Source organism: Oryx dammah, unplaced genomic scaffold (genome assembly GCF_014754425.2).
Source record: "Oryx dammah isolate SB20612 unplaced genomic scaffold, SCBI_Odam_1.1 HiC_scaffold_19, whole genome shotgun sequence".
NCBI lineage: Eukaryota > Metazoa > Chordata > Mammalia > Artiodactyla > Bovidae > Oryx > Oryx dammah.
In genome coordinates, this window is record NW_024070203.1 from 77,992,972 (window position 1) to 78,018,412 (window position 25,441).

The following is a 25,441-nucleotide window of genomic DNA, read 5'->3' on the forward strand; positions in this document are numbered from 1 at the left end:
AAGCATATGTCTATACAGAACATTGTACACAAATGTTCCTAGCAGCATTATTCATAATAGCTAAAAAGTGAGAATAACCTTCATGTGTACCAACCGATGAATGGATAACTAAAATGGACCATTATTTGGCGATAAACAGGACTGAAATGCTGATATGTGCTACCACGATGGATACATCTAGAAAACAGCATAGCTAAGTGAGAGCGAGATTACCCAAAACTGCATGCTGTATGATTCCATGTCCAGAACAGGGAAAATCCATCAAGACAGAAAGTAAATTAGTGGTTGCCTTGAGGTGAGAAGTTTTAGGGAAGAAGGGGGAGTGACTCTTTATACATGAGAATTTTCTTTGAAGGGTAATGTTCTAAATTGATTGGGAATGTTCTAAAATTGATTGTAGTGATGGTTGCATGACTGGATAACATTAAGAAACCACTAAGTCGTGCAATTCTATGGCATGTTAACTGCATCTTAATAAAGTGTGGGTTTTAATTCTGGGTCCTCATGTAAACACGTTTTCATCTCTTTTTGAAACCGACCGCTCCTCCTCCACGTGTACACACCCCTCTCGGAACGCTCTCCCTCCTGGAAGCAGGTCTGTCGCACATGGGCAGGAAGGGCTTCTTGTCCCGTTCCTCAGCTCTTATTCCTGTGTTCTCACACACGGGTCCTGAAGTCTGTACTCCTCCTCTGATTACTGTCTTCCACCACAGGACTTGCCAGCTGGCGGGGACTTCTGGGCTAGTGTTTGTGGTCCCCACCACAGGGAAATGCACAAGGCTTTCCTGATAGAATCCTGAGATTACTCTGGTAAAGGCTGAAAGACAAACATGCTCTATCCCACATAGGCTTTCAGGGGTTTTATTTAAGTCTGAAGTGCCCAGAAGTAGAACACATCAGCTGGACTTGAGTTGCAAGTTGCCTGTTCGAATTTTCCCTCATGTCCCCAAGTCCTCAGAGTTCCAGGGGGTCTCAGACTTGGTTACTGATTGTTCTAACAACACACTAACCTACTAGGAAAGGGAAAGGAGCAAGTCCAAGGGAGCCACACATCTAGTGATTTTATGTTTCATTCAGAGCCCTCCTGCATTAGATTCACACAAAAGAACTCGATCACAAGCATAGAGCTAGGAATGCCATTTGCCCTTTGAATGGGAACTGCAGCAGGGTGTCATCTATCCCCTCATCTCAGTTGTCCTTTAATCTTTCTTGAGAGATCAGGCCTTCTATTTCTGTATTGCTGAGTTTTGCCCATCACCTTTAAGACTTCTAGAGGTTGAGACGCCACCTCACCCCCAACCCACAGTAAACACACTGGTGGGGTCTGTGGAGAGACCTCTCTTTGTTCCGTCATACTGTCCACAGGAATGAGGTCTTTTTATTCCCCCAGGGGTCTTTTCTGGAAAAAGTAGTTGCTGTGGAGCTTGCTGCTGCTGCTGCTAAGTCGCTTCAGTCATGTCTGATTCTGTGCAACCCCATAGACGGCAGCCCACCAGGCTCCCCCGTCCCTGGGACTCTCCAGGCAAGAACACTGGAGTGGGTTGCCATTCCCTTCTCCAATGCATGAAAGTGAAAAGTGAAAGTGAAGTTGCTCAGTCGTGTCCGACTCTTAGTGGACCCCACGGACTGCAGCCCACCAGGCTCCTCCGTCCATGGGATTTTCCAGGTGGAGCTTGAGTCCCCCTGAATTGTTGAGAATTTGTCGCAATCACCAGGGGTGGGGTTACAGATGGTTTTAATTCCTCTCCTATGCTTATTCTATTCTTATTCTAGTGACTACGTTTGAGCTTCTATCTGCCAAACAAATGCCAGGCGCTGGAGACGGAACACTAAGGAGCATAGACACAGGCTCTGAGTTTCTAATCTACTGGGAGAGGATAGATGAGAAAGGTGACAGGAATCAGAATGTAAGGTGTGCCTTGACTGGGATGCTATGGTATGTTATGCTATGAAAGTGAAAGTCCCTCAGCCGTGTCCGACTCTTGGCGACCCCATGGACTATACAGTCCATGGAATTCTCCAGGCCAGAATACTGGAATGGGTAGCCTTTCCCTTCTCCAGGGGATCGTCCCAACCCAGGGATCGAGCCCAGGTCTCCAACATTGCAGGCAGTTCTTTACCAGCTGAGTCACCAGGGAAGCCCAAGAATACTGGAGTGGGTAGCTTACCCTTCTCCAGTGGGTCTTCCCAGCCCAGGAATTGAATGGGGGTCTCCTGCATTGCACGCGATTTCTTTATCAATGGAGCTATTAGGGATGCCCATGTTATGCTATGGCAGAACAGGAAATGAATCCCTCCCAGACTAGAGGGTCACATAAGGCTTCCAGAAGGCAGTGACATTCAGGATGAGACCCAAAGGATAAACTATTGGTTTTATTTTCTATTTTTTCTTGCAATGTTACTTATGCAATTTTATTTGCGCCTTGTGGGATCTTCCTTGAGCTGGGCCACTGCAGTGAAAGTACTAAATCCTAACCACTGGACCACCGGAAAATTGTCTTATGTAATTTTATTTTTAAATGCACAAGTTTACTGCTGTCAGAGTCAGACCTGGATTCACTCCTAAGATGTTCAAGGAAGCTGGTTCTCAGATGATTTAGTGTATTAACCTCAGAGGGCAGAAGAAAGCCTACAGCTTCGTGGGAGAGGGCTATATTCTGTCTCTGTTTGGGAAATGTGGAAACAGACCCTGTGAGATAGGCTTTCTGGGGCAGGCAGGGACGGAAAGAGAGTTGGGTCTCAAGGCCCCAGTTATTCCTCCAAGATAATGTAAACACATTACATCACTAATCTACTCACTTATGCTTGGAACCTTATTGCACATAGTCTTCTTAAAAGAGAAATCAGTCCAGGAACTTCCCTGGTGGTCCAGTGGTTAAGAATTCACCTGCCAGTGCTCGCTTCGGCAGCACAGACTAAAATTGGAACAAAACAGAGGAGATTAGCAAATTCATGATGCGTTCCATATTTTTAATAGATCACCAATGGGAATTTTCTGGCTCAGGAGGGAGGGAGGTGGAAGGGAGGTTCAAAAGGGAGGGGGTATATGTATACTGATGACTGATTCATGTTGAGGTTTGATAGAAAACAACAAAATTCTGTAAAGCAATTATCCTTAAATAAAAAAAAGAAAAAAAGAATTCATCTGCCAATGCAGGGGACATGGGTTAGATCCCTGGTCCAGGTAGACCCCACATGCCGAGAAGCAACTAAGCCAGACACAGCTACTGAAGACTGTGGTCCTAGAACCTGTACTCTGCAACAAGAGGGGCTACCACAATGTGAAGCCACTGTGAAGCACTGCAACTAGAGAAAGCCCATGCACAGCAATGAAGACCCAGCACAGCCAAAAAAAAAAAAGTTAAAAAAAAGAAAAGATAAACTAGTGTATTTTAAAGTGTGTCTAATATTCTCAAAAGAAAATTGCTCACTTAAAACAATTAACTGCTCCAAAAGGCCCACCTCAGTTGATCTTTCTTCCTAGTGGAATACTTTCCTTACAATAAGAATTAAAAGCTGATATTCACAGAACATGCTTAAGCCTGATTAAATAGAAAATTGACAGCTTTACTTGTGTAATACAAACCTCAAGTAAAAAAATCCACCCCAAGTTTACAAACTTCATATGGCTTTACATGACTTGCCTTCCTTCTCCTAATGTCTTCATTTCCAGTTAGCAGCAATCAACCTTCTTAGTAAGAACTGAGAGGTTTGGTACAGAATTCTGAGATTCTTGATGTCGCAAAGATATGAAATTGATGCTTAGATGGACTCAACCCGCAACAAAATCCTGGCTCTGCCATGTACTGTGGAAACTTGGGATCAGTTATTTTACTTTAAAAGTCTGTTTCTCCATCTGTAAGACGAGGATAAAGAGTTAATAAGTGTAAGGTGCTTAGCAGCATGGCTGGCACATAGAAAGGCGCAGGGAATAGTCAATGTCATTCTGCCAGATAGCAAGGTAGAAGCCACAGGTCTGGGGGCTGATGAGAGAGAAAGGGACAGGCAAAGAGGTCCCGTGATCTCAAGTTGGGGGTGACAGGAATGATGGGGAGACCACTAGCAGATACAGGGGTCAACACGAGTAGATCTGGGGGAAGAGGGAACAAGGCTTCATCTCAGGCACAGTGAATATTTAATGTCGTGATGTCATCAAGAGAAGACTGGGGTCATTGATAAAAGCAGGGTTTTGATGTCATCAAAAGACTGGGAGTGTTGATAAAAGCAGGGTTAGAGCTGCCATTATTATTTATTGCAGGGGACTATATGCAGGAATGCAGAAGACCCAGGTTTGATCCCTGGGTTGGGAAGATCCTCTAGAGCGGGGAATGGCAATCTACTCTTGCACGGAGAATTCCAAGGACAAAGGAGTCTGGTGGGCTATAGTCCACAGGGTCGCAAAGAGTTGGCCATGACTGAGAGACCAACACTAATCTGCAGGAAAGAAAGACTTAAAAGACATAACATGACTACAGCAACAAAAGATACTTGCTTCTCGGAAGAAAAGCTATGACAAACCTAGACAGTGTTGTATTAAAAAGCAGAGACATCACTTTGCTGACGAAGGTCCATATAGTCGAAGCTATGGTTTTTCCAGTGGTCATGTATGGATGTTACAGTTGGAGCATAAAGGCTGAGCGCTGAAGAACTGGTGTTTTTTAACAGTGGTGCTGGAGAAGACTCTTGAGAGTCACTTGGACAGCAAGGAAATCAAACCAGTCCATCCTAAAGGAAATCAACCCTGAGTATTCATTGGAAGGAGTGAATGCTGAAGCTGAAGCTCCAATACTTTGGCCACATGACCTGAAGACCTGACTCATTGGAAAAGGCCTTGGTGCTGGGAAAGATTAAAGGCAAAAGCAGAAGGGGACGATAGAGGACGAGATGGTTGGTTGGCATCCCTGACTCAATGGACATGAGTTTGAGCAAACTCCAGGAGATAGTGAAGGACAGGGAAGCCTGGTGTGCTGCAGTCCATGAGGTTGCAAAGAGCTGGACACAACTCAGTGACTGAACAAATGTTTTAAAAGAACTAAAGAAATTATCTTGAGAAAGTAAAATAGTTAAATAAGGATACCATTGTTTAGCTAAAATGAATAGTGGGGGAAACGTGACATCACACGAAGGCCCACCCCCACACAAGGCACACTGTCCTTTGTGCTGCTGGGTCACACAGAGAGCAGACCCAGTGTTACCAGTCTTCCCAGAGCCAGGGGTTTCTCAGGTGGAGACCACAGACGGGAGCCTCATCAGCTCTCTAGGTCTAGACTGGAAGCCCCAGACTTAGGGTCCCAGGAATCTGGCACCTGTTGTTGATATCTTTTTTCACAGCAGGACTCGATATGCCAGAGAACTGAACCATGAGTAGCAGATGATCTGATGGTACATTCACTGCCAGGCTCTTCTAAGAGAAATGAGGCCCCCATTGCTGGCTACTTACGCCCAATCTACCCACCGTCACACAAACTCTACTGCAACAATATACCCTGGACAACTTGACCAACACCAAGGAATATATATATGTTCTATTTGCTCAGCTGAAGAAGATCCCATGATAATAAATTTTACTTAGTAAGCAAAAATTTATTGTGTTTGTTAATGGCTTAAAAAAATTTTTTTATTGAAGGACAATTGCTTTACAGAATTTTGTTGTTTTTTTGTCAAACCTCAACATGAATCAGTCTACTAATGGTTTTTTAAAAGCATGTGTTTTTTAAAAAAAGTATGTTAGGTTTTAGATGAGATAAAACTTTAGTCCATCATGCTGTTTTGAGCCAAACTCTTCATTCTGAAGCAGCAGCCATTTCCTCTACTTAGGGTTGTATCGATGGGGGTAGAGATCTAAGACTTTTGCTCTGATGTCACTTCTCCAGGGTTGGCCAGGCGATAGTTTCTCTTCTGCTTCTGTACACGACTCAGCAGCAGGCATGCACGGGCTTCTCAGCAGAAGCTTGCAGACCTGGCTTGCTTCCACACACCAGTCCTTTGGCAGAAAACTTGGCCAGCAGGCAAAACACTTGAAGTGAATTTCATGGGTGTAGAGACATCTATGCAAGGCCTCCTTTCTCCTTTCCGTTTAGAATATGCATGTGAGCTGCCCAAAACCCATTTTACACAAAAGTGGGTGCTACTTCTGGTACTGAAACGTCTCACTTTCCACTGGCTGTCCTTTGGCGTTACACCTCGCCTGCCCTCTCCCTGCCAGGATGTAGAGTTTTGTCTACGTGACCAGCGGCAATATGAAGTCACAATACTTAGGTCGTTTGCCAGATCGGCTGCAAAAGCTAACATCATCTTTTCAAGTGGAAACAGTGTTTTTATAAATGACCCATTTGTACAGCAGGATTTTTTTCCTCCAGTGATGACTCCAATGATTCACATATAATCCATCCCCTCCACGGAGAAAACGTGAATGCTTTGTCTCTAAAAATGGTCTCTTGAGAATATTACTGAGTACTGCTGATTAATGAACTGAAGTGAAGGTGAAAAGACAAATGCAATAACATGTGGTTCGGCTAAGCAGTCAAACTAAACAAATTTTGGGACCATTAAGAGTTTACAAAAATAGGGGGAGAAAGAAGGATGGAAAGAACCTGTCTGGCATTCTGCAGGATGGGATAGGGACGAGGAATTTGGGGGCAATGCTGCTCATGTGTTTATGTAGAAAGACGGTACAGAAAGGGGAGAGTTAGTCAACTGGCCCTTTCATGTGATGCCACATTCTGGAAACTCGACTGGCTCGTTCAAGGGAAGCTGGATTTCTAGTGTGGGCAGACCCCATCTAAGCCCAAAGATGTGTTTTTCTCTTCCCTCTGTCCAGCAAACAGACTCCAACCCTTCCCACAGGCTGCTTATCAGAGGGCCCATTTGCACATCTATTGGTGCTGGGCTGAATATCCATGACCTTAAAATGGGGTTTGGGGGTTTCAAGATGAAAAAACCCAAAGATCTCTCATCGGTTTTCATCAGTCAAGTGACCAGAAAGTATAAAAGCATGAGAGCAACTGAGGTAATGACTGTTCTTGTTCTCTGCAGACAACAAAACAGAAGAACAGAGCTGGATATTAAAGTAGGGCTTCAAATACATTTAAAAGAGGTATGTATGTATATTAGTAATGAGACAGGGACACAGTAAACTGCTGAGTATGCTCTGGAGGGTCACTTTAATCCAAGCATCACCTCTCCACAGTGGAGACATGAAGACAATTCCTTACTTTGCAGAGGTAAGGATGGGGGCAGCTTTGGGAGCCAGCTTGAGTTGTCTTGTCAGGAAGGCCCAGCAGCAGCAGCACCTGTGGGGTCTGAGTATGACGTGACTTCCTGTGGTCGGTGGTGCTGAGTGTCATGTGAACGGGATCCCCTCTGAGGACCCTACGAAGGGTCTCAAAACCAGCATTTTTCTCCACTATGATCCCATGTCTTTTTTCATAGTGTAAAATATGATTAAGCAAAGTGCCGGAAAATCACAGGGAGTAACATGCAAATGACTGTCTTCCCACGTGCCTTCCAAGGGATCAGTGAAACGATCTGATAGGCCTTTTCCATCCGTAACAACCCTGCATGTGTTTAACTTGGTGGGAATCTTCTGGGTACAAGGCTTCAAGGAACAGAATTTCTGAGGTTGAGTGTATATGGAATACTAACGTGATGCACCAAAAGAAATGACTGAGGCTGATTCTCAGGGATAAAAACCACCCCTGCTTCATCTCTTATTTTTTTACATTTCCAAATGATCTGAAACACCTATCCGGAAACAAGCCAAAATCCCTCCTATTTTAACCTCCCTTGGAACACAGGAGAATCTGAACAGCTTGTTACAACTGCACTGCGGACAGAAAGCAATCAGATTCAGAGCAGCTGAGTTGGCAGAGCTTGGCAGAGGCAGGGTTAGGAATGCTCCACGTTCATGTCTGTCCTCTCCATTTCTCTTGGCCCAAGATGCTCTGATTTTATCAGCATGAAGATATTAAAAAACACCTATGTGTGAGGCAAGCCATAGAGCCTCCTCCTCGGGCCAAATTCTGTGTCTAACACAGTCCCAAGTGGGCAACAAGTGTTTCCAGGCACAATCACCAGAGTCAAAGATGGTCTTCTTGAATGTGGGAAAATTTTCACTTTAATTGCAAACGCCTTCAATTATAAGCACATCCAATAATGAACAAAATGAAGAGCTGTGACTTTTGAACGTGTGACTATATAAAAATCTCTGGAAATTCAGGTAGTCAAGACAAGGGTATTTCACAAGGAAAGCAACACCCCCTCCAGCCCCTGCCTCCCATTTTTCAGAAGACTTACACTGAGCTAGAGGGGTTTCTGAGCAGGGACGGGAAAAGGGGAGGAGAGACAGGCTAACCACAAAGGACCAAATCCATCAGTTCCCCCGACACACCAAGACACGTGACCCCAGACACGCGCGGACAAGAGCAGCCACCAGGGCAGCTGCCGACTGCCCGCCTTGCCATGGATTATCAGAGGGTCTCTCTGTCAAACTCCTTGACCGGCAAACTCAAAACCTGTCACCAAATTTAAATCATAAAGTAAATAAATGTCTAAGGAAATTCTTGTTTTATTTATGTATTTATATGGACTCCTTACACAAATAACATTCCAGTTCTCCTAAGGGTTTCTTCTATAAATTGGAATGGCCGAGGAAAAGCATTGTCTAATTTTGACTTGATTATACATGCTCAAAAGAGAAAGAGGGAGTGAAGAGAAAAGCGTTGGAAAGTCTTCGACTCTGGAGCTCAGCACGTACAACAGACGTCTCGGACTCGAGATTCATCCAGGTTGTCGGGTAGTTCCAACGCCGAGGGAGACTAGAGGAGCCCACCCCACCCCACCCCACCCCACAGAGAGAATTTCTACAGCTACTCTATCACGGTGCTCCAGCTAAAGCATAGGTTTCAAACTACAGAGTTTCAACTTAACATCTAAAATTTTAAACTGTAGCATTTCTGCGACAAATAAGCTCAGAGAGCTCATCTCATTAGAAAAATTAAAGAACTATTGCTCTGATGAATTAAAAGTCTGGCTGTCGCTCTTGCTCCACCCGACTTCCAGGCTCAGGCAGACACGTACGGGGGCGGTGGCTCCTTGGTGGCGCTATTCACAGTGGCGTCATCGTACGGGGGTAACAGCACCTGGGAAGAAGAGAAGAGAAGGGTCAGAGGTTAAAGGTGCACACCTGCTCCCCTGGGCTTTATTTTAGCTCAAGTTTCCCCATAACATGTACCAGTATCAATTGTTCAGCAAGTGGCTGGATTTTGGGAGGAGGAGAGATTTTTGAACCCATGGAGTGAAGGAAAGAGACTTCTGGCCTTCTCTTGAGCTTTCCAATCCTTTCCCACTTGTATCTGGATGTCACAGTGCCTGAGGGGGCCAGAGGGCTGTGTTTCTAGGACAAGGAAGCAGGCGGGAGTGGCTCTGAAGAGAAACAAAGGCTCTGGGGTGACGTGTATGTGTGTTCACACAAGTAGGGCAGGCGCATGACTGACCACAGGGCCACGTGTGGTGAGACCTGGGCAGTTAAGTGGGAACACAAGAGCTTTGGTATCAACCTGGACTCCAAGCCGGGACTCAGCCACATCCTATCAGTACTGCCACGGGTAAGTGAGCCAACCTCCGTTTCTATGTCTGCACCACAGGGATCCCTGAGAATCAGAGGTCTAAAAGGCACCTCACAGGCTGTGATACATACCTGACGAGGCTGATGTTATCTGTAAATGGCTGGAGAGGAAGCACAAAAATCCTAGGCTCATGAACAACCTTTCTGTTCACATTTCAAGGACAAAAACAACTGCACGTAATTGCATATGAACTGTCAACATAAGAAGACACTGGCTGACTTTGCAGAGTATTTACAAAACAGAGAACATCAATTCTGTGTTTGTGACTGGCCTCTAGTCAACTAACATTTATTGTACACCTACTATGTGACGGTTCCTGCCCTTAGGAATTCAGAGATGAGGTGCATTAAGACACCCTACCCAGCTCAAGGTCTTTGTGGAAAGAGAATATTCACAAATGAAGTGGAACAAAACAAAACCACATTTTGTTATTAATACTTCTTCTATTATGGACATGACTTAAAGTGGTAAACGTCTATCAATTCCATGAATTGCCGTGCCATCTATCTATGCCCTTGGGCTCCTAGAGGACACTAAAATTCTCAAGTTTCTCTTTAAGTTTTGTCTACATTACTCCCACCTCCCACTCCACACACACACACACACACACACACACTCACACAAACAATATACTACACTATTTGGTTTTCTCCTTTTCTAGTGTTTCAGCAAGTACTGGGCTGCAGACCTGTCTTCCTTAACCCAGGGCCTGCTGGCCAGTAGGCAAATAACTGAGTGCGCGGTCCTGTAGGCTGGGCCTGGAAGACTCCGTATGGTGGCTGGGGCGGTGTGGAGCTGGGACACTGGTAGCGGGCATCTATCTGCATGGTCAGGGTTCCCTCCGGAGACAGAAGCCACCCCGTGGTTTGAACAGAGAAAAGTTTAACAAAGAATTACGGTATGAACAGGAGATCAGGGGTGCAGAGAACTCACTGAGGAGCAAAAGAGGAGAACGCTGCCAGCTATGAGTGCTGATGAAGGGAACTCACGGGAGGAACACACATGGAAAAGGGTCTCCCCCACAGGCCGGGGAATCACTGTCAGAGACAGTGTGGCTGAGCTCACTGGATGGTAGAGACGCCTCCTGGGTAGAATCAGGCCAAGCGAGCGAACCACCTGATGGGGTGCTGGGAGGCGGCCGCAGAGGCGCTGTTCAGGGAGACCGGGAGGTGCCGCTGGCCCTGGAAACTGCCTGAGACAAGGTGCACGCTTGCTGGAGGGCTGTCAGGGAGACGGGCTGCCCGCGCCGCTGCCTGGGGGTCACGGACTGTAAGATCTGAGCGCTGCGGGGCACGCACGACCTGGGAGGGAAAACGCCTTCCCCCTCTGGCGCCCGCTACCCGGGAGGCTGGGGGCGGGCGAAGGTGAGACGTCGCCAGGCCTGCTCCGCGTGGGCTAATGGGGGTGCGGAGGAGATGCACTTGGGAGCCGCACCAGTGAGAAGCGGGTAACTGGCTCAGCACCCACAAGAATGTCAAACGGGTCTGAGAACCCATTCCCGGAAGTGGTGGCGACGCCGCATCTGTATGAGTCCATCCCCCTGGGCATTTCCCGGGAAGACTCGGGGCCAGGGCTCAGCTGCTGCTGGCGGCGCTGGAAGGGAAGAGCACCCAGGGCGCGCTCACTACAGGTGCCCTTCCGAGGCCAGAAAGCGTCCCTGTGTGCCCTGCATCCCACAAGCCAATGCTAACTGAGGACACAGAGGGTGCTGGGTCATGCCCCCCCTCTCAAACACACAAGTGAACACACCTCGCTGTCTGTGGAGGAACATTCGTTCTAGAGAACTTGAGGAACTGCTCTTTGAAGTGGCCCCTGCTGAGATTCTGCTAGCCCTTAACAGCATTATGAAAGGGTTTACAGAGTGCAAAATGAGGACCTTATTTAATTTATGGAAGTGGATTTACACCTTTTCCATGTTAGGTGAAAAATGGAAATTTCACACCTCTCCTCTGTAGCCCTATATGACCACTTAAGATTACTATGAAGCCATAAGCCTGTGACTTTGTAACTTTACTAAGATCTGTGTTTTGTGTTTCGACGCACAGCCTGGGGAGGGCAGATGGGCGCATCATGCTGATGAGCGAGATTGACACGCGGGTGTGGACAAGATGTCGAAGAACCAACAGGACAGCTTGAGGCGGGCTGGAGGGCAGGGAAGCTCCTCAGGAGGATGAGCAGGACCAGGCGGCGAACGAAGAGGGCCGCCAGGGGGGTAGCGAGTGGGGGCACCGGTGCAGGGAGGGGGCTGGGAGCAGAGCACTTCCTGGGAACCCAGGGGCTGTGATGTGATGCTCAGGGTGGTGCAGAAGGGGTGGGAGAGACAGGCCAAGGTCAGAGCACAGAGGGGACCCCTGTCCTCCTCGAGGAGCATTTCCGGTCTCTGGCAGCAGCATGTCCACTAGGAACCTGCCAGTCTCAGCTGGAGCAGAGCGTATTCTCTACTCTAAAGTGACAGCCCGGCTCTCTGCAACTGAGCGTCTGACCTCAGGACTCAGCCTCCAGCACGTGTGTGTGAGCATGTCACACATGTGTAAGATACAACCAGCAGAAACAGCTGTAATCAGCAATGGAAACATTCGATTTTGCAAAGACTCGACACCGGCTTTATGCTGCACCACCTCATTGAGCAATCAGCTGCTTCCTATCTGTCACTTTCCTTGGAGGAGTTACCATAAAACACAGTGAGGCTACTCAAAAAGAAGTGAAATCAGCCATCACAGCCAATTAATTTTTGTTCCCCACCACGAGCCAAATGTAACACTCAAAATGTTTCCAAAATGTTTCCAAAATGTTTCCAAAATGTTCACGGATGATTAAACACGAAACTGTCTTCAAGAAGAGAAAGTCCTGCAAATTTGCCTTCTGCTTGCCAAAAACTTATTTTCACATTAGGTTTGGCCGTATATCACTGTTTCTTGCTATTTACTTTCAAACTCATTTTCAAATTTCACTTCGTATCATTAGCATCCTCACGGGTGTTGCCTTGGACCCTATATCCAAAGTCAAGATGCCTGGTGAAGATACTGACACCCTCACACTTGTCTTCACCTCCCCGTGACCATATACTGAATGCAGACGAGCAGATACTCTTCACGGAGCACTTCATACTCCTGAATAACTTTCAAAGAACACTTCTCCAGATGGAGTTGGTTTTCAATTCTGAAGGGTAATGTCATCTTTGTTTAAGCTACATGATGTTAATTTTAATGATGATTTCAAGGAAGCGCTGGTGCCATACTGCTTCTCTTACAGTGTGTTACAACTTACTGCAAACACTGGCTATTGTCCTTTTCAAGTAAAATCAATGAAGCAACTTGGGAATCTGAGAAAATAACTGTAGGATCGATTAAGATAGAAAATGCCAATTGAGATGCCCTACAACACAAAACTTAACGGACACGTAATTATTTTGACATTGTTAGAAGCTGGCATTTAGTTAAGCCCTGTTTTTTAAAAAATTTGATCAGTCACACTGAATGACCAAAAAATAATCTCTGAAGACTAAAAATGTACATCATGCCCTACCTTGCTGTCTAATAAACAGCAGCTACTCAGTGAGTTCAAAAATCGGCAAAGGTGTATGTCAAGGCTGTGTACTGTCACCCTGCTTGTTTAACTTATATGCAGAGTACATCATGTGAAATGCCCAGGCGGATGAAGCACAAGCTGGAATCAAGACTGCCAAGAGAAATAACAATAACCTAAGATATGCAGATGAAACCACCCTTAAGGCAGAAAGTGAAGAGGAACTAACAGCCTTTTGAAGAAGGTGAAAAGCTAACACCATGGCATCTGGTCCCATTTACTTCATGGCTAATAGATGGGGAAACAATGGGAACAGTGACAGACATTATTTTCTTGGGCTCCAAAATCAATGTGGAAAGTGACTGCAGCCATGAAATTAAAAGATGCTTGTTTCTTGGAAGCAAAGTCATGACAAACCTAGACAGCATATTAAAAAGCAGAGACATCACTTTGCTGACAAAGGTCAGTATAACCAGAGCTATGGTTTTTCCAACAGTCATGTATGGATGTGAGAGTTGAACCATAAAGAAGGCTGAGCACCAAAGAATTGATGCCTTCTAACTGTGGTGCTGGAGAAGACGCAACAGTCCCTTCGATTGCAAGGAGATCAAACCAGTCCATCCTAAAGGAAATCAACCCTGAATATTCACTGGAAGGACTGGTGCTGAAGCTGAAGCTCCAATACTTTGGCTACCTGATGTGAACAGCCGACACATCTGGAAAAGACTCTGATCCTGGGAAAGATTGAAGGAGCCGGAGGAGAAGGGGATGACAGAGGATGAGATGGTTGGATGGCATCACCGACTCAACTGGGACATGAATTTGAGCAAGCTCTGGGAATTAGGGAAGGACAGGGAAGCCTGGTATGCTGAAGTCCATGAGGTTGCAAAGAGTTGGACACAACTGAGCAACTGAACAACAAATCAATGAGTGGATAAACACAAATGCATTATATATCTCAGCCATGCACCACTTCAATTCAAGCAATATTCAATACAACCAAGCTCTAGTCTAAGCACAGACCCCAGGAGTTTGTCTTAATAGGATCTCAACTACAGAGTGAGTGTTGGATGGTGGAACTCCCTTTCACGCAGATGGAAAATCCCTCTTGTCAATGACCCCAGCAGGGTATCTGCTCCTTAGGAAGATTAGCATATATCTATATACAGTATCTTTTTTCATTGGGAGCAGTCATGCTGGGGACATGCACTACCAGGACAGTAGCTCATCATTCATTTCGATTCAACTCAACAAATATGGAGTGTAATAAGGGGATCTTCATCCTCAGCTACGTCAACATACAGAACAGTTGGAGGGAGAAACAGATTAACATCAAAGGTTGCAAAATGGAACACCCTGGAAGAGAAGTGATTCCAACTGGCCACACGTCTGCAAGTCATTAAAATTTGGAAAACTCACTCACTCCATCAAACACTAAGAAATGAGAAAATGCTTAAGAGTAAAGAATTATGTGTTGGGAAAAATAGTAAATGTAGTTTCACTGTAATATCTGAGTTAAGGTTCTGAAGACTTATTTGGAACTCTGTGGTTGATAGGATTACAGTATAGGTAATGTTAAATAAATTATCTTTCGACATTCACAAAATTATGCGCCTAATTTTATATGTGTGCATTTATTTTCCTGGGCAGAGTGTTCAGAGCTTTCGTCAGATTCTCCAAGAACCATCCAAGATCCTGGGGTCCTGGACTGTAGGGGAGAGGGGTGCAAGGCACAAGGCACACTACACCGGCAGTCTGTCTGCTGGTTCTACATCCTAATAAGGGTGAAGTAGGTTAAGAAGAAATCAAGGCCCAGGATGAGGGCCTGTGGCACCTCATCCACCTTGGAGCAGGAGAAGCCTTCGTTAAAAAAAAAAAAGAAGAAGAAGAAGAAGAACTGGTTGATTATCTCACAGAGTCAAACATCTGGGACATGTTACTATGTCATGGACAGATCTGATAGATCACGGCAAGGTAAAAGGTTAAAAACTTGGCAGCTGAAAAAACAAAGCAATGTTTGCTTGGGGGGAAAAATGGTACAAGAACAGGGATGTACATGACAGAGCTCTGCACTGAGCAATATTTTCTTAAAATCAAGGAAAACACTAACTGGAGATGTAACAAAAAACCTAATGTGACTGTATTAGGCAGATGAAGGCAGTGGAGAATATAGGGAGAATAAAACTTAAATCCTATCCAAGAAGTCAAAAGGGATCTCAAATTGATCCTTGAAAAATTAGTAATGTAGATGAAATATGGAGGTAAATATCTGAAGAAACGAGTTGCCAGTGTTTACTTCTGGGATGGAAAAGTAGAGAATGGGCAAGAAAATGGCAGCAGACCATTGAGAAATTAACTTTGCACTACCACGATTTTTAGCTATGCACATGTTATACTGTCAAAAATATTTTAAAAATAAAAGAATAATCATAGCAGTCTTGGAAAGAAGTCAGCCATCAAGGGGCAACTTGCAAACCAGAGGCCAGTGGGCAGGCTCAGGGCCACCGCATCCCTCTTGCTTCCTGGCTGGTGGGTAAGTTACATATTCGCGCTGAGTTTCTGCAGGGGCCCAGAAAAGGATCCCAACTTGCTGGAGATGATCCGTCTAAGCCAGAAAGGGTGGTGGGCACGGGACACATGTAGAACAGACAATAACAAAGCAGCCAGGGAGCACAGTGCAGTTGGGAGTTCCCTGCCCAGGAGCTGAAATGTGTTTTCACAGAGCAGCGGGTCAGGGGGGCCTCTGGCCTGTGTAATTCTCCTCCTGTATTGTGAGACCCAAGCTCATCGAGGGTGCCCCAAACACCAATGGAAACTAGAGAACCAGGATGCCTTGAGGGGCCCCCAGGAAACAGATGTGAGCCCTGGGAAACAAAGGACTTCCTCATTTAATACATGCTCTTCACGTCATTCAGGCCCAGGCCACTAGCCCCCACTGTCTGGCTCTGTCCTGTCTGATTTATTTCTATGACTCCCTAGTATGGCAAGTTCAGCACCAATCTGACTCCTTTTCCCCATGATTTCTCTCTCCCAAATGGTTCCTTCTTGTCATTCCACAGAAAGCCCAAATAACCCCAGGTTCAGGTTAAAAATCACTTCCAGAGATCTGAAATATTCTAGCCACAATTACTGGAGAAGGCAATGGCACCCCACTCCAGTACTCTTGCCTGGAAAATCCATGGACAGAGGAGGCTGGTAGGCTGCAGTCCATGGGGTAGCTAAGAGTCGGACACGACTGAGCGACTTCACTTTCACTTTTCACTTTCATGCACTAGAGAAGGAAATAGCAACCCGCTCCAGTATTCTTGCCTGGAGAATCCCATGGACGGAGGAGCCTGGTCGGCTACAGTCCACGGGGTCGCAAAGAGTCGGACACGACTGAGCAACTTCACTTCACTTCACTTGTGGTATTAACTGTCTTGTATGTTTACCACTCTCCCCTCCAAAAAGTTTCTAAAAGCAGAGTCTTACATTTCCATGTCCTTTGTCAGCACAGGCTGTTAAGACAGAGATGTGTCCAGGTGTGAGTTCTTTCATTGCATTTCAGCTAGATGGCTGTGGTCAAATTCTAGAGGCAATCGGTGGTGGTGGGATGAAAACACAAACTCTGAAATTAGACCTGGTTCAAATTCCAGCTCTGTGAGGTATGAACCCTGGGGTCCCGAGACAGTTAGTAAAATATACCTTCAGCTTCCGTGCTTATAAAATGGAAACCACGACTGACCCTCCTCGAAAGATGGTTGTAAGGATGTCAGGAAGGCAACCTAAGATACAGGCTGAGCGCCTGGGCGCTCAGTAAACGGAGCAATGCTCCCAAACCTGCACGACAGCCAACACAGGGCTATTCTAGCTAGTTCAACCACAGCCCTTCCTTAACAAAGTGACACCAATGAACATTCTCCCCACAAGCAGCTTCACGTGGGTCACAAAAGGAGCTCCTCTCCTCGCCTCAGCTCTGGTGGCTGCGGGAAGCGTGGCAGGGGGACTCGTAAGCTGCTCTGAGCCACACACGATGAAGCAAGTAGGCAGCTGGATAAAAGCCTCAGGGGAAGGTCCCTGAACTGACCATCGATTCGACGTAACTCTGGCTTGCTCCCTCTCTCTCTCAAGAATCCTGACAGTGTTTCCACTCTTGACTATGAAGCATATGTCCCAGGGCCCAGCGGGGGAACCATGAGTAACTCCTTTGGTAAAGATCTTCGACGTCATGATTCCTTTGACCTCAAAAGCTGGGAGTGGACGTGGCATTCACCTCCCCCAGAGCTGATCGTCCAGCCCACCGCCCCTAGCCTTACCCTCTTCCCTCCTTTACCAAACTTAACAAAAGTAACTGAAGGATGAGAAAGGAGACAACATGAACACCGTTTCCCCTACAGGCTGCCACATCTGCAGAGGTGTGGGCACGTCTCATTTAGTTACGGTTCTAAAATCAGAAGTGCCTGCGGCTGGAACACCATGTCCATTCATTCACTCCTCACCCCAGGACACCCGAGTAGCCACCAGAGGGCAGCTGTTGTGGCCCGTGCTGGGGAGGCAGATGAGGACTGAAGGCTGGAGAACGCCCACCGGAGACCTAGGGAGAGCATATGTGAACTGTCCCTGAAAAAAAACACCAGCAAAGGTGCAGATGGTGTGCTTCAGCTGAAGACCTGGGCGCTTGAGGTTACAAGGGATGAGTGTTGGAACAATAGGCAAGACCCCAGCTGGACTTGTCAGCAAGGCTGGGAAGCGGAACCACCGTCTCGATAAACTTGCAGTCCTCCCGCACCAGGAGGGGATGGGAGCTTTGGTGATGCCACGTGTGAAAGACACCCATGGGCTGGGCATACACAGGCGAGCTTGCACAAAACCAACTGCCCTTCGCTCTCACCAAAGTGCGGACAAATAAAGGAAACACCACTATAAACGGAAACTTCCTTATCCTTTTGTTTTTTTGGCTCCTTTGAGGGGAAGGAGGCAAAGGGCACAGTGTTCGTGAGAGCACCACAGCTCATGAGACCTACAGCTGTTGATAACACATCAGTTAACAGTCCCTCATAGCTGCTTCACAAATAAGACGAACTTGGCAAGATGAAGTTATCACTGCACTCCCTCCTCTGGTTTCAAGAAAATATTACAATGTAAGACTGTAGAGCGGAGATTGATGTTGTTGGAGAGATAATGCTAAATCTGTTCTTATTTATTCAAAGGACAAAGAAAAAAAAGCAAACCACTGGCAAACTCAGATTTAAAATATAACCCCACTAGTTACAAATGACTGTCACACAGCAAAGTGGGAATGACATCACAGTTGGGAAATGCTACAGTAATAAACAGCAGAAACCCTGAAGACTTTTAAATCTGGGGATGACAAAACCAGATTTACATTTCAGATCAATGTGACAGCAACAGAGAGAGAAAAAAAAAAAAAAAAAAACTGAAGAGAAAGTAGAGTTCAGGACTAGAGGCTAAAACCCTAACCTTAACAAATTTAAAGATGACTCTTTAGTTACAGAGGGCTCCCAGGTAGCGCAGCGGTACCGCATCCACCCGCCAATGCGGAGACACAGGAGACGTGGGTGTGATCCCCGGGTTGGGAAGGTCCTCTGGAGTAGCAAATGGTGCGTGTGTGTGCTGAAGTCATGTCCGACTCTTTGCAATCCCAAGGACTGTAGCCCACCAGGCTCCTCTGTCCATGGGATTTTCCCAGGCAAGAATACTGGAGAGTGTTGCCATTTCCCTTCTCCAGGGGATCTTCCCGACCCAGGAACCGAATCGACGTCTCCTGTGTCGGCATGCAGCTTCTTTACCACTAGCACCACCTGGGAAGCCCAGGAAATGAGAACCCACTCCAGTGTTCTTGTCTGGAAGAATTCCATGGACAGAGGAGCCTGGGAAGCTACAGTTCATGGGGCTGCAAAGAGTTGGACGGACACACGGACACACACACACACACACACACAAAACAGTTGGACACGACTGAGCATGCAGTTGTCTATTTTTCATAGACAAAAAAATTTTTATAGAAAAAAATTCTGACCTTAGAAGATGTGATAATGTGAGATGTGCAAGTACACAGCCCCAAATCACTCGTAGAATTTAGAGGCATTAGAATCTAACAAAGGTCCATTTAAATTAATACCAAGCAGTCAAAATATTTATTTATGTCTTCACCATTTATTACACCCCCTAATAGTCTACAATGTACCTGGTTTAAAACAGGCAACCATTTATGTGGCAGCTTAGATGGGGGGAGTTTAGGAGAGAATGAACACGTGTCTATGTGTGGCTGAGATCCTTCACCATTCACGTATCACTAACATGACATTATTGTTAATTGGCCATGCCCCAATACAAAATAAGAAGTTTAAAAAAAAAAAAAACAGGCAACATTTACATTATCACATTCGCCCCTTTATTTAGGCCAAAAAGGAAAGGAGGGATAGTTGAATCATGACTTTCCATGATTAACTAAAATTGCCATTTGGGCATTTCAGACAGCAGCATCACAAAAGAAAGTCTGACTTTATTGAAGACATCTAAAATAACTGTTCCGAACCTTTCTAAACACTCCCACCTGTAATACACACACACACCTATTTAAGTAAAGATACACATACACATAACCGTATATTTTTGATTCTAAAGGTACATTATACATTTCAGCACCTGAATTTAGCCTGTGCGTTGTAGTTCACAGAACTTTACAATAAGAGGCATCCAAAATAGTGTAATATATAGCCAATGGCATCTTGTATTCAATGAATTCATCAGGAGTCAGGAAGAACAAACAAATTTAGAGGACTCTAGTGAGGACCAGCCACACCCCCAACCCCTGACTACAGAAGGAGAAACTCCTGACTACACCAGGAGTTTCCTGGTGGGCCTAGGTTCAATCCCTGGTTGGGGAACTGAGATCCCACAAGCCACGCCAATTTTATCAATTCACAAAAAACCACTATAAATTGATATTACAGGAGGAAGTCACTATTTCCCTTAATTCTCAGCAGAGAAGCTACTCAAATTCTTTCAGATGATACTTACATAGAATTCATACCTCAAATCTTTTGAATTGGGTCAAAAGTCCTCCCTGGTGAGATATTTGGGCAGGAAAACACCAAAACAATATAGTAGCCCCAGCAGAAAGTTGAAATGCAATTATGGATCTCATGTTCAAATAAATGTATCTCAAATAATGACACCTAAATATATATACATTACCTTGATCAAAATAAATATCTAAAGAACCACATTTCTTACGTAAAATGAAAACACCTGACAGCTGAGGCGGGCGAGGGACGCTCTGTGAGCTGTCACCACAGAAGCCTGACCACAGGTTCCAGCCGCTCCTGGCGCCCAGGCCTGAATGCGCTACGCCACCTCCTGCGCCCACCTCCGCAGGACGGGACTCGACCCTGTCTTCCAGGGGCTGCCCGCCCGGCTGGGCTCAGCTGCCCTGCTCAGCAGCTGCCAGGGCCCTCTGGGCTGGAAGGACTGCTTCAAACTTCCGATTCCCCCTTTTACCCGGTCTCCTTCACCACACACTTCTTCCATCCGTCCCTGGAATCAACGGGAAGGGAGAACTGTCTTCCACTTTGCTTTCTACTACTCAAGAAATCAACTGCTTAATTTCTACTAGAATCTAATCTGTTGTCTACAAGCTTTGCTTTTTCCTAGATGGAGCACAAACTTCTATACTCTGCTTTTAAAAAACATCAAAAGCCTTTCTTCTGCTGTTTACACTGCTCATGATTTTTATGGCCATAAGGACATCGTATCAGATGGACATGCCTTTATTAAATCAAACCAGTTCCCAATTATTAGACAATGAGATCAGATACTTTTGCTATTAAAAACCAATGCCAGGGGTTCCTGGTGGCTCCTTGGTAACGAATCCACCTGCCAATGCAGGAGATGCGGGTTCTATCCTTGACGTGGGAAGATCCCACGTGGCTCAAGGCAAACGTCACGACTATTGGGCCCATGTGCTGCGGCCACTGATGCTCTAGTCTGTGCGCTCCCACAAGAAGCCGCCACAGCGAGAAGCCCACGCGCTGCAACTAGAGAGAAGGCCTCACACCAGTGCAGACCCCGCACAGCCAAAACCAAAATTAAATAATTTACAGAAACAATGCTACAGGACATCCTAAACACACACACATATATATATTTCACTTTGACTTCCTTAATATATATATTCCCAGAAAATTTCTCAGGATGTTAAAAGATAAAATTCAATCTTTGCCCCAGAATAAAGTCAACATGAATTCTATTTTGGACATGTGGGATAAAATAAGAAATCAAGTTCTGAGTGTGTTTTAAAGTAAAACACAGTGAGAGTGGAGGGTGATTTTATTCTTGGTTCACTGCAAAGCTACTCTTACACTTTTCTTCACTCGCTAGTAATAAGAAGGTTACAACTGAGCAAATGATTAATATTCTTTATCTAGGTTCACAATGGAAACGGAATTGTTTGAACTCTTCTTTCAGAAGCTTTAGGTGTCGAAATATCAATGTGTTGATTTGACTGCTCCAGATATTCTCTGGATGAAGTAACTGTAAAGTTATATGGGTCAGAGATAACTTTCAACAGATTAGGATTTTTTTTTCAAATGCTATAGTTTACTGAAGGAAGGAAAGAAATATGAGCTGAGTTAATGTCACGCACTGTCTGATTGAAGCATGGAATACATTAAAGCAGGGAAAATGCTTTCCAGGGAAAATCTCAGCGGGTATCCAGCCCATGATATTTTTCTATTAGAACCAGCAGAGAAATCTATCTGCAGCCATACGCACATATGAAGCCGAGTTATAGAAGGCAGGGCTATTCAGCACAAGGGAACTACAAGAACCTACTGTTTGCGCAGGGAACTCTGCTCAGTATTACCTAATAACCTAAATGGGGAAAAAATTTGAAAAAACAATATATGTAAGGAAAATATATGTATAAATATATACATATACATGTATCTAAAGAAACAAGGCAGCTGCTTTGGGTGTTACCAAGTTTATTTTTAACTTTCCTTCCACCTCTTTAAGCCACCCTCCCATTCCTTCCCCTGGGCTAGAGGGCAAAAATAAGCAAAACAAAAAAGACCCCTGCTCTGAAAGTCTGTGACTTTTTCTTGAGAAGAATCATCCAAATGAATCGCTTTCCTGCTTCCCTCCTGTTTGTCCAAGCCCACCCCACACCCTCCATTAGGTGATGGTCTGGGAGGACCGTGGGGTGAAGAACAGGGCGGGAGCAGGGCTGAGGCGGTGGTGATCACCCGCAGGTCTCACCACGGTGTCCTCTTGGGAGATACCCACTTGGTGCCTCGGTTTCCTCTTTGCTACCCAAGGGGTCAACTTCAAGGACTCTTGTAAGACCTGGTTCACATACGTAAAGCACTCAGCCCAGAGCCTGGCAGACGGCAGCCGCGACCTACGTGTCTGGGGAGAAACCCACAGCACAAAAGCCACTGAGCGGGAGGCAGAGAAGGGAGGGCCCTCACTGGGGTTCCTCAGCGCTCGGCTGGATGACGCTTGCGGGAACACTGCTGAGGAGAAGAGGGCTGGCCAGTTAACTCTCAGTCCAGGAGTCCGCTCCTACCCTTCAGGGGAGGGATCTGACGTTTCTAGTTACAGTCACAGCAAGCGGCGTCCTGGGCAATCGCGCTTGTTCCACGTTCCCTCGTTAGCGGCGATCGCTGCGCCCTCTGACAGCCCTCTGCAGCCTCCCCTCCTCTTCACCCTTTGCTACCGCCCTGCGTCGCCACTGCCTCTTCTTCACCATGGCCCTGATCCTGACCATGCAAATGGTCTCCTGAATGTTCTACTTCTCTGAGATGTTGTCAAGTCTACCTCAACCTCTCACAATTTTAAAATTAAACATAAAAAGCTTAGATCACACAAACTACTTAATTACAAGGGAAAAGAAGATACCTAAAACGGAGATATTACAAATAAGATGTCTCACTCATATTCTAGTACTCACTAGGTCACAAGCTTCAGAGCCTGTAACTCACAGGCTAAAGTTTCAAATCCTGTTATCGAAGAACCTTCTTCCCCTCATTCCCTCCACACTGCCTCCTAGACCCTCTGGTTCATACAGGCAGATTACTGTGGTCAAGGGGCCGTTTTGTGAGGTTATGTTCAATGGACATGAATCTGAAGAGCCCAGGACTGGAAGAGATCTTCGGAGTCGGCCTGGCTATGTCTGTGCTCAGTCCTGTCTGACTCTTTGGGACCGCGTGGACCATAGCCCACCAGGCCCCTCTGTCCATGGGATCTTCCCAGGCAAGAATGCTGGAGTGACTCAAGTTTTCACTGGTATTAGCTGATTAAAAGAGGTTTTAACAATTCAATTTGCATAAACTTTAATATGAAAGATTTCTATAATCCACGTTTAGTATTTTAATATGTTCTTCCTCTTAAGGCTTGATTTTAATGAAGGCAGGCGAGTGAATGTGGTAACATGTAGTATGTATCCAGAATGTGATTTCTACAACATTCTAAAGAGAAGACTGCACCTCCTTAGGGTGCCTAACCCTATGTTGTATGGCAGTGACTCAAAGGGATATAGTAAATGTTCAAGTAAAATACTACAAAGCCTGTTAGGTACTACCCTAACTAATACTCAAAAGTAGTCTGGACCTGACTACTTAACGAAATCAACAATGAGGTATTTCTTTTGGCCTAAGAGCATCATGGAGTAGAAAATGGCAACCCACTCTAGTATTCTTGCCTGGAAAATTCCATGGACAGAGAAGCCTGATGAGGTATACAGGCCATGGGGTCACAAAGAGTCAGACATGACCAAGCCCAAGCCCAAATACGCTGGAACAGTATCATGGTGGGGGGAACCCAAGACCCCAAGAGGCATAATGAACTAAGAGCACTTGTGACCTCTCTATCTTCAGGTGTTTCTTTCAAAGATTTTTGCTTTGGTTTAGTTAAGAAACTAAAGTGATTAACCCAGAGAATAATCTCCAATATCTAATAACTCTATTCTCCCTGAGTAGTATCTGAAAAAGTAGGTATTTGGAGAATAATATGTGTGCTGTTTCAGAGAGGAAAACTGAAGCACATTTATTTTCTACCAACCAGAGCCCCAGGTATCTTCCCACAGAGGTCACCTTGAGACTCTTCAGCCTGGGAAAAAAGCCATCTGGCTTAACACTTGATAGGAAATGAAAGACATAACGTGTTATTATGTCCATGTGGATTCCCAATAAAGACATGGGCAATGGAGAAACATACATCATTACACACTGTGAGCATCTTAATAAAGCTAGGAGACCAGGGGAAATGACAGAATGACATCATTCAAATCCTTATTCAGGGTGCAGAGGGAGGCTCCAGTATATTTGTTGCTGGTTTTGTATTTTTTTTCCAAGTTAGAATGCTAACTAGAATTCCTTTAGTACTAGTTAAAACAATCTTTAAATATGTAGAGTCCTCTTTAAAAATCTATTCTCCAACCCTAGAAATGCAGATTATGGTCCTTACTGAAAGGAAGCAGGGTTCCTTAGAGATATAGCCGATTCCAGGTCTGGGACAGGATATGGACAAGGTAAGCCTAGAACCATGTCAATGTCAGCGAGACAGCAAGGAAGCAATCAGACCACCAGTTATACAAAGGTGCTAACTTGAAGAGTCCCTAATTGGGAAAGATGGCACAATTTGAGCATTAATAACGATGGTAATGTACTAGCTGTTTAGAAAACCATTTTGTTTTTCCGCTTAGAAAGTCTAAAATGTGCAACAGTAGGTAAATTTTACTATTTATTTAGGCTTACTGATAAAATTAATCAAAATAGCTGTCCTTTTTAACAAAATATCCCCAGCTGTAATATAATAGGCCAGTTTTCATTAGTTCATTTATTACTTAAAAAAAAAACCCCACTGGTCATCACTAGAAAATGATGGAACAACTTGTTTGAAAACTGATAAAAGAACAAAATCATATGTATTTATCATTGCCTATGTACCACTGGGTAATTAAATAGGAAGCGAGGGAAAGTTTTTCTTCAAAGGGATATTCCAGCTAATAAATGAAAATAGAATGTCATCATATTTCAATTCCTAATCAATCGGTATCAATGGCTGCTGACATCTCAGACAGAATCACCCAGATGTTATCTCCCTCCTGATGGAAGAACAAATGTATCAACTATAGTCTTGCAAAAAAAGGAATATGGAAATATAAACACAAGAAGTCCTTGATCCAACTACTAATTTACTGGAAATACAGAGAACTGTATTAGAGCTATGCAATCAGTTAAATCTAGTTTGTGGCCCAAAGTTGTTTCTTTAAAAAAAAAAAAAAG

The 25,441-nt window shown here is 45.1% G+C and overlaps 1 protein-coding gene across 1 annotated transcript in view; it reads right to left on the minus strand.

Moving 5' to 3' along the window:
• Positions 1–8,542: 8,542 nt before the first annotated feature.
• LAPTM4B (lysosomal protein transmembrane 4 beta) overlaps positions 8,543–25,441 on the minus strand; it is a 63,700-nt gene continuing 46,801 nt past the window's right edge. Inside the window, exon 7 of the mRNA XM_040261014.1 lies at positions 8,543–9,140. Coding sequence (XP_040116948.1) covers positions 9,063–9,140 — 78 coding nt within the window. The 3' untranslated portion in view covers positions 8,543–9,062. The remainder of the gene's footprint in view (positions 9,141–25,441) is intronic.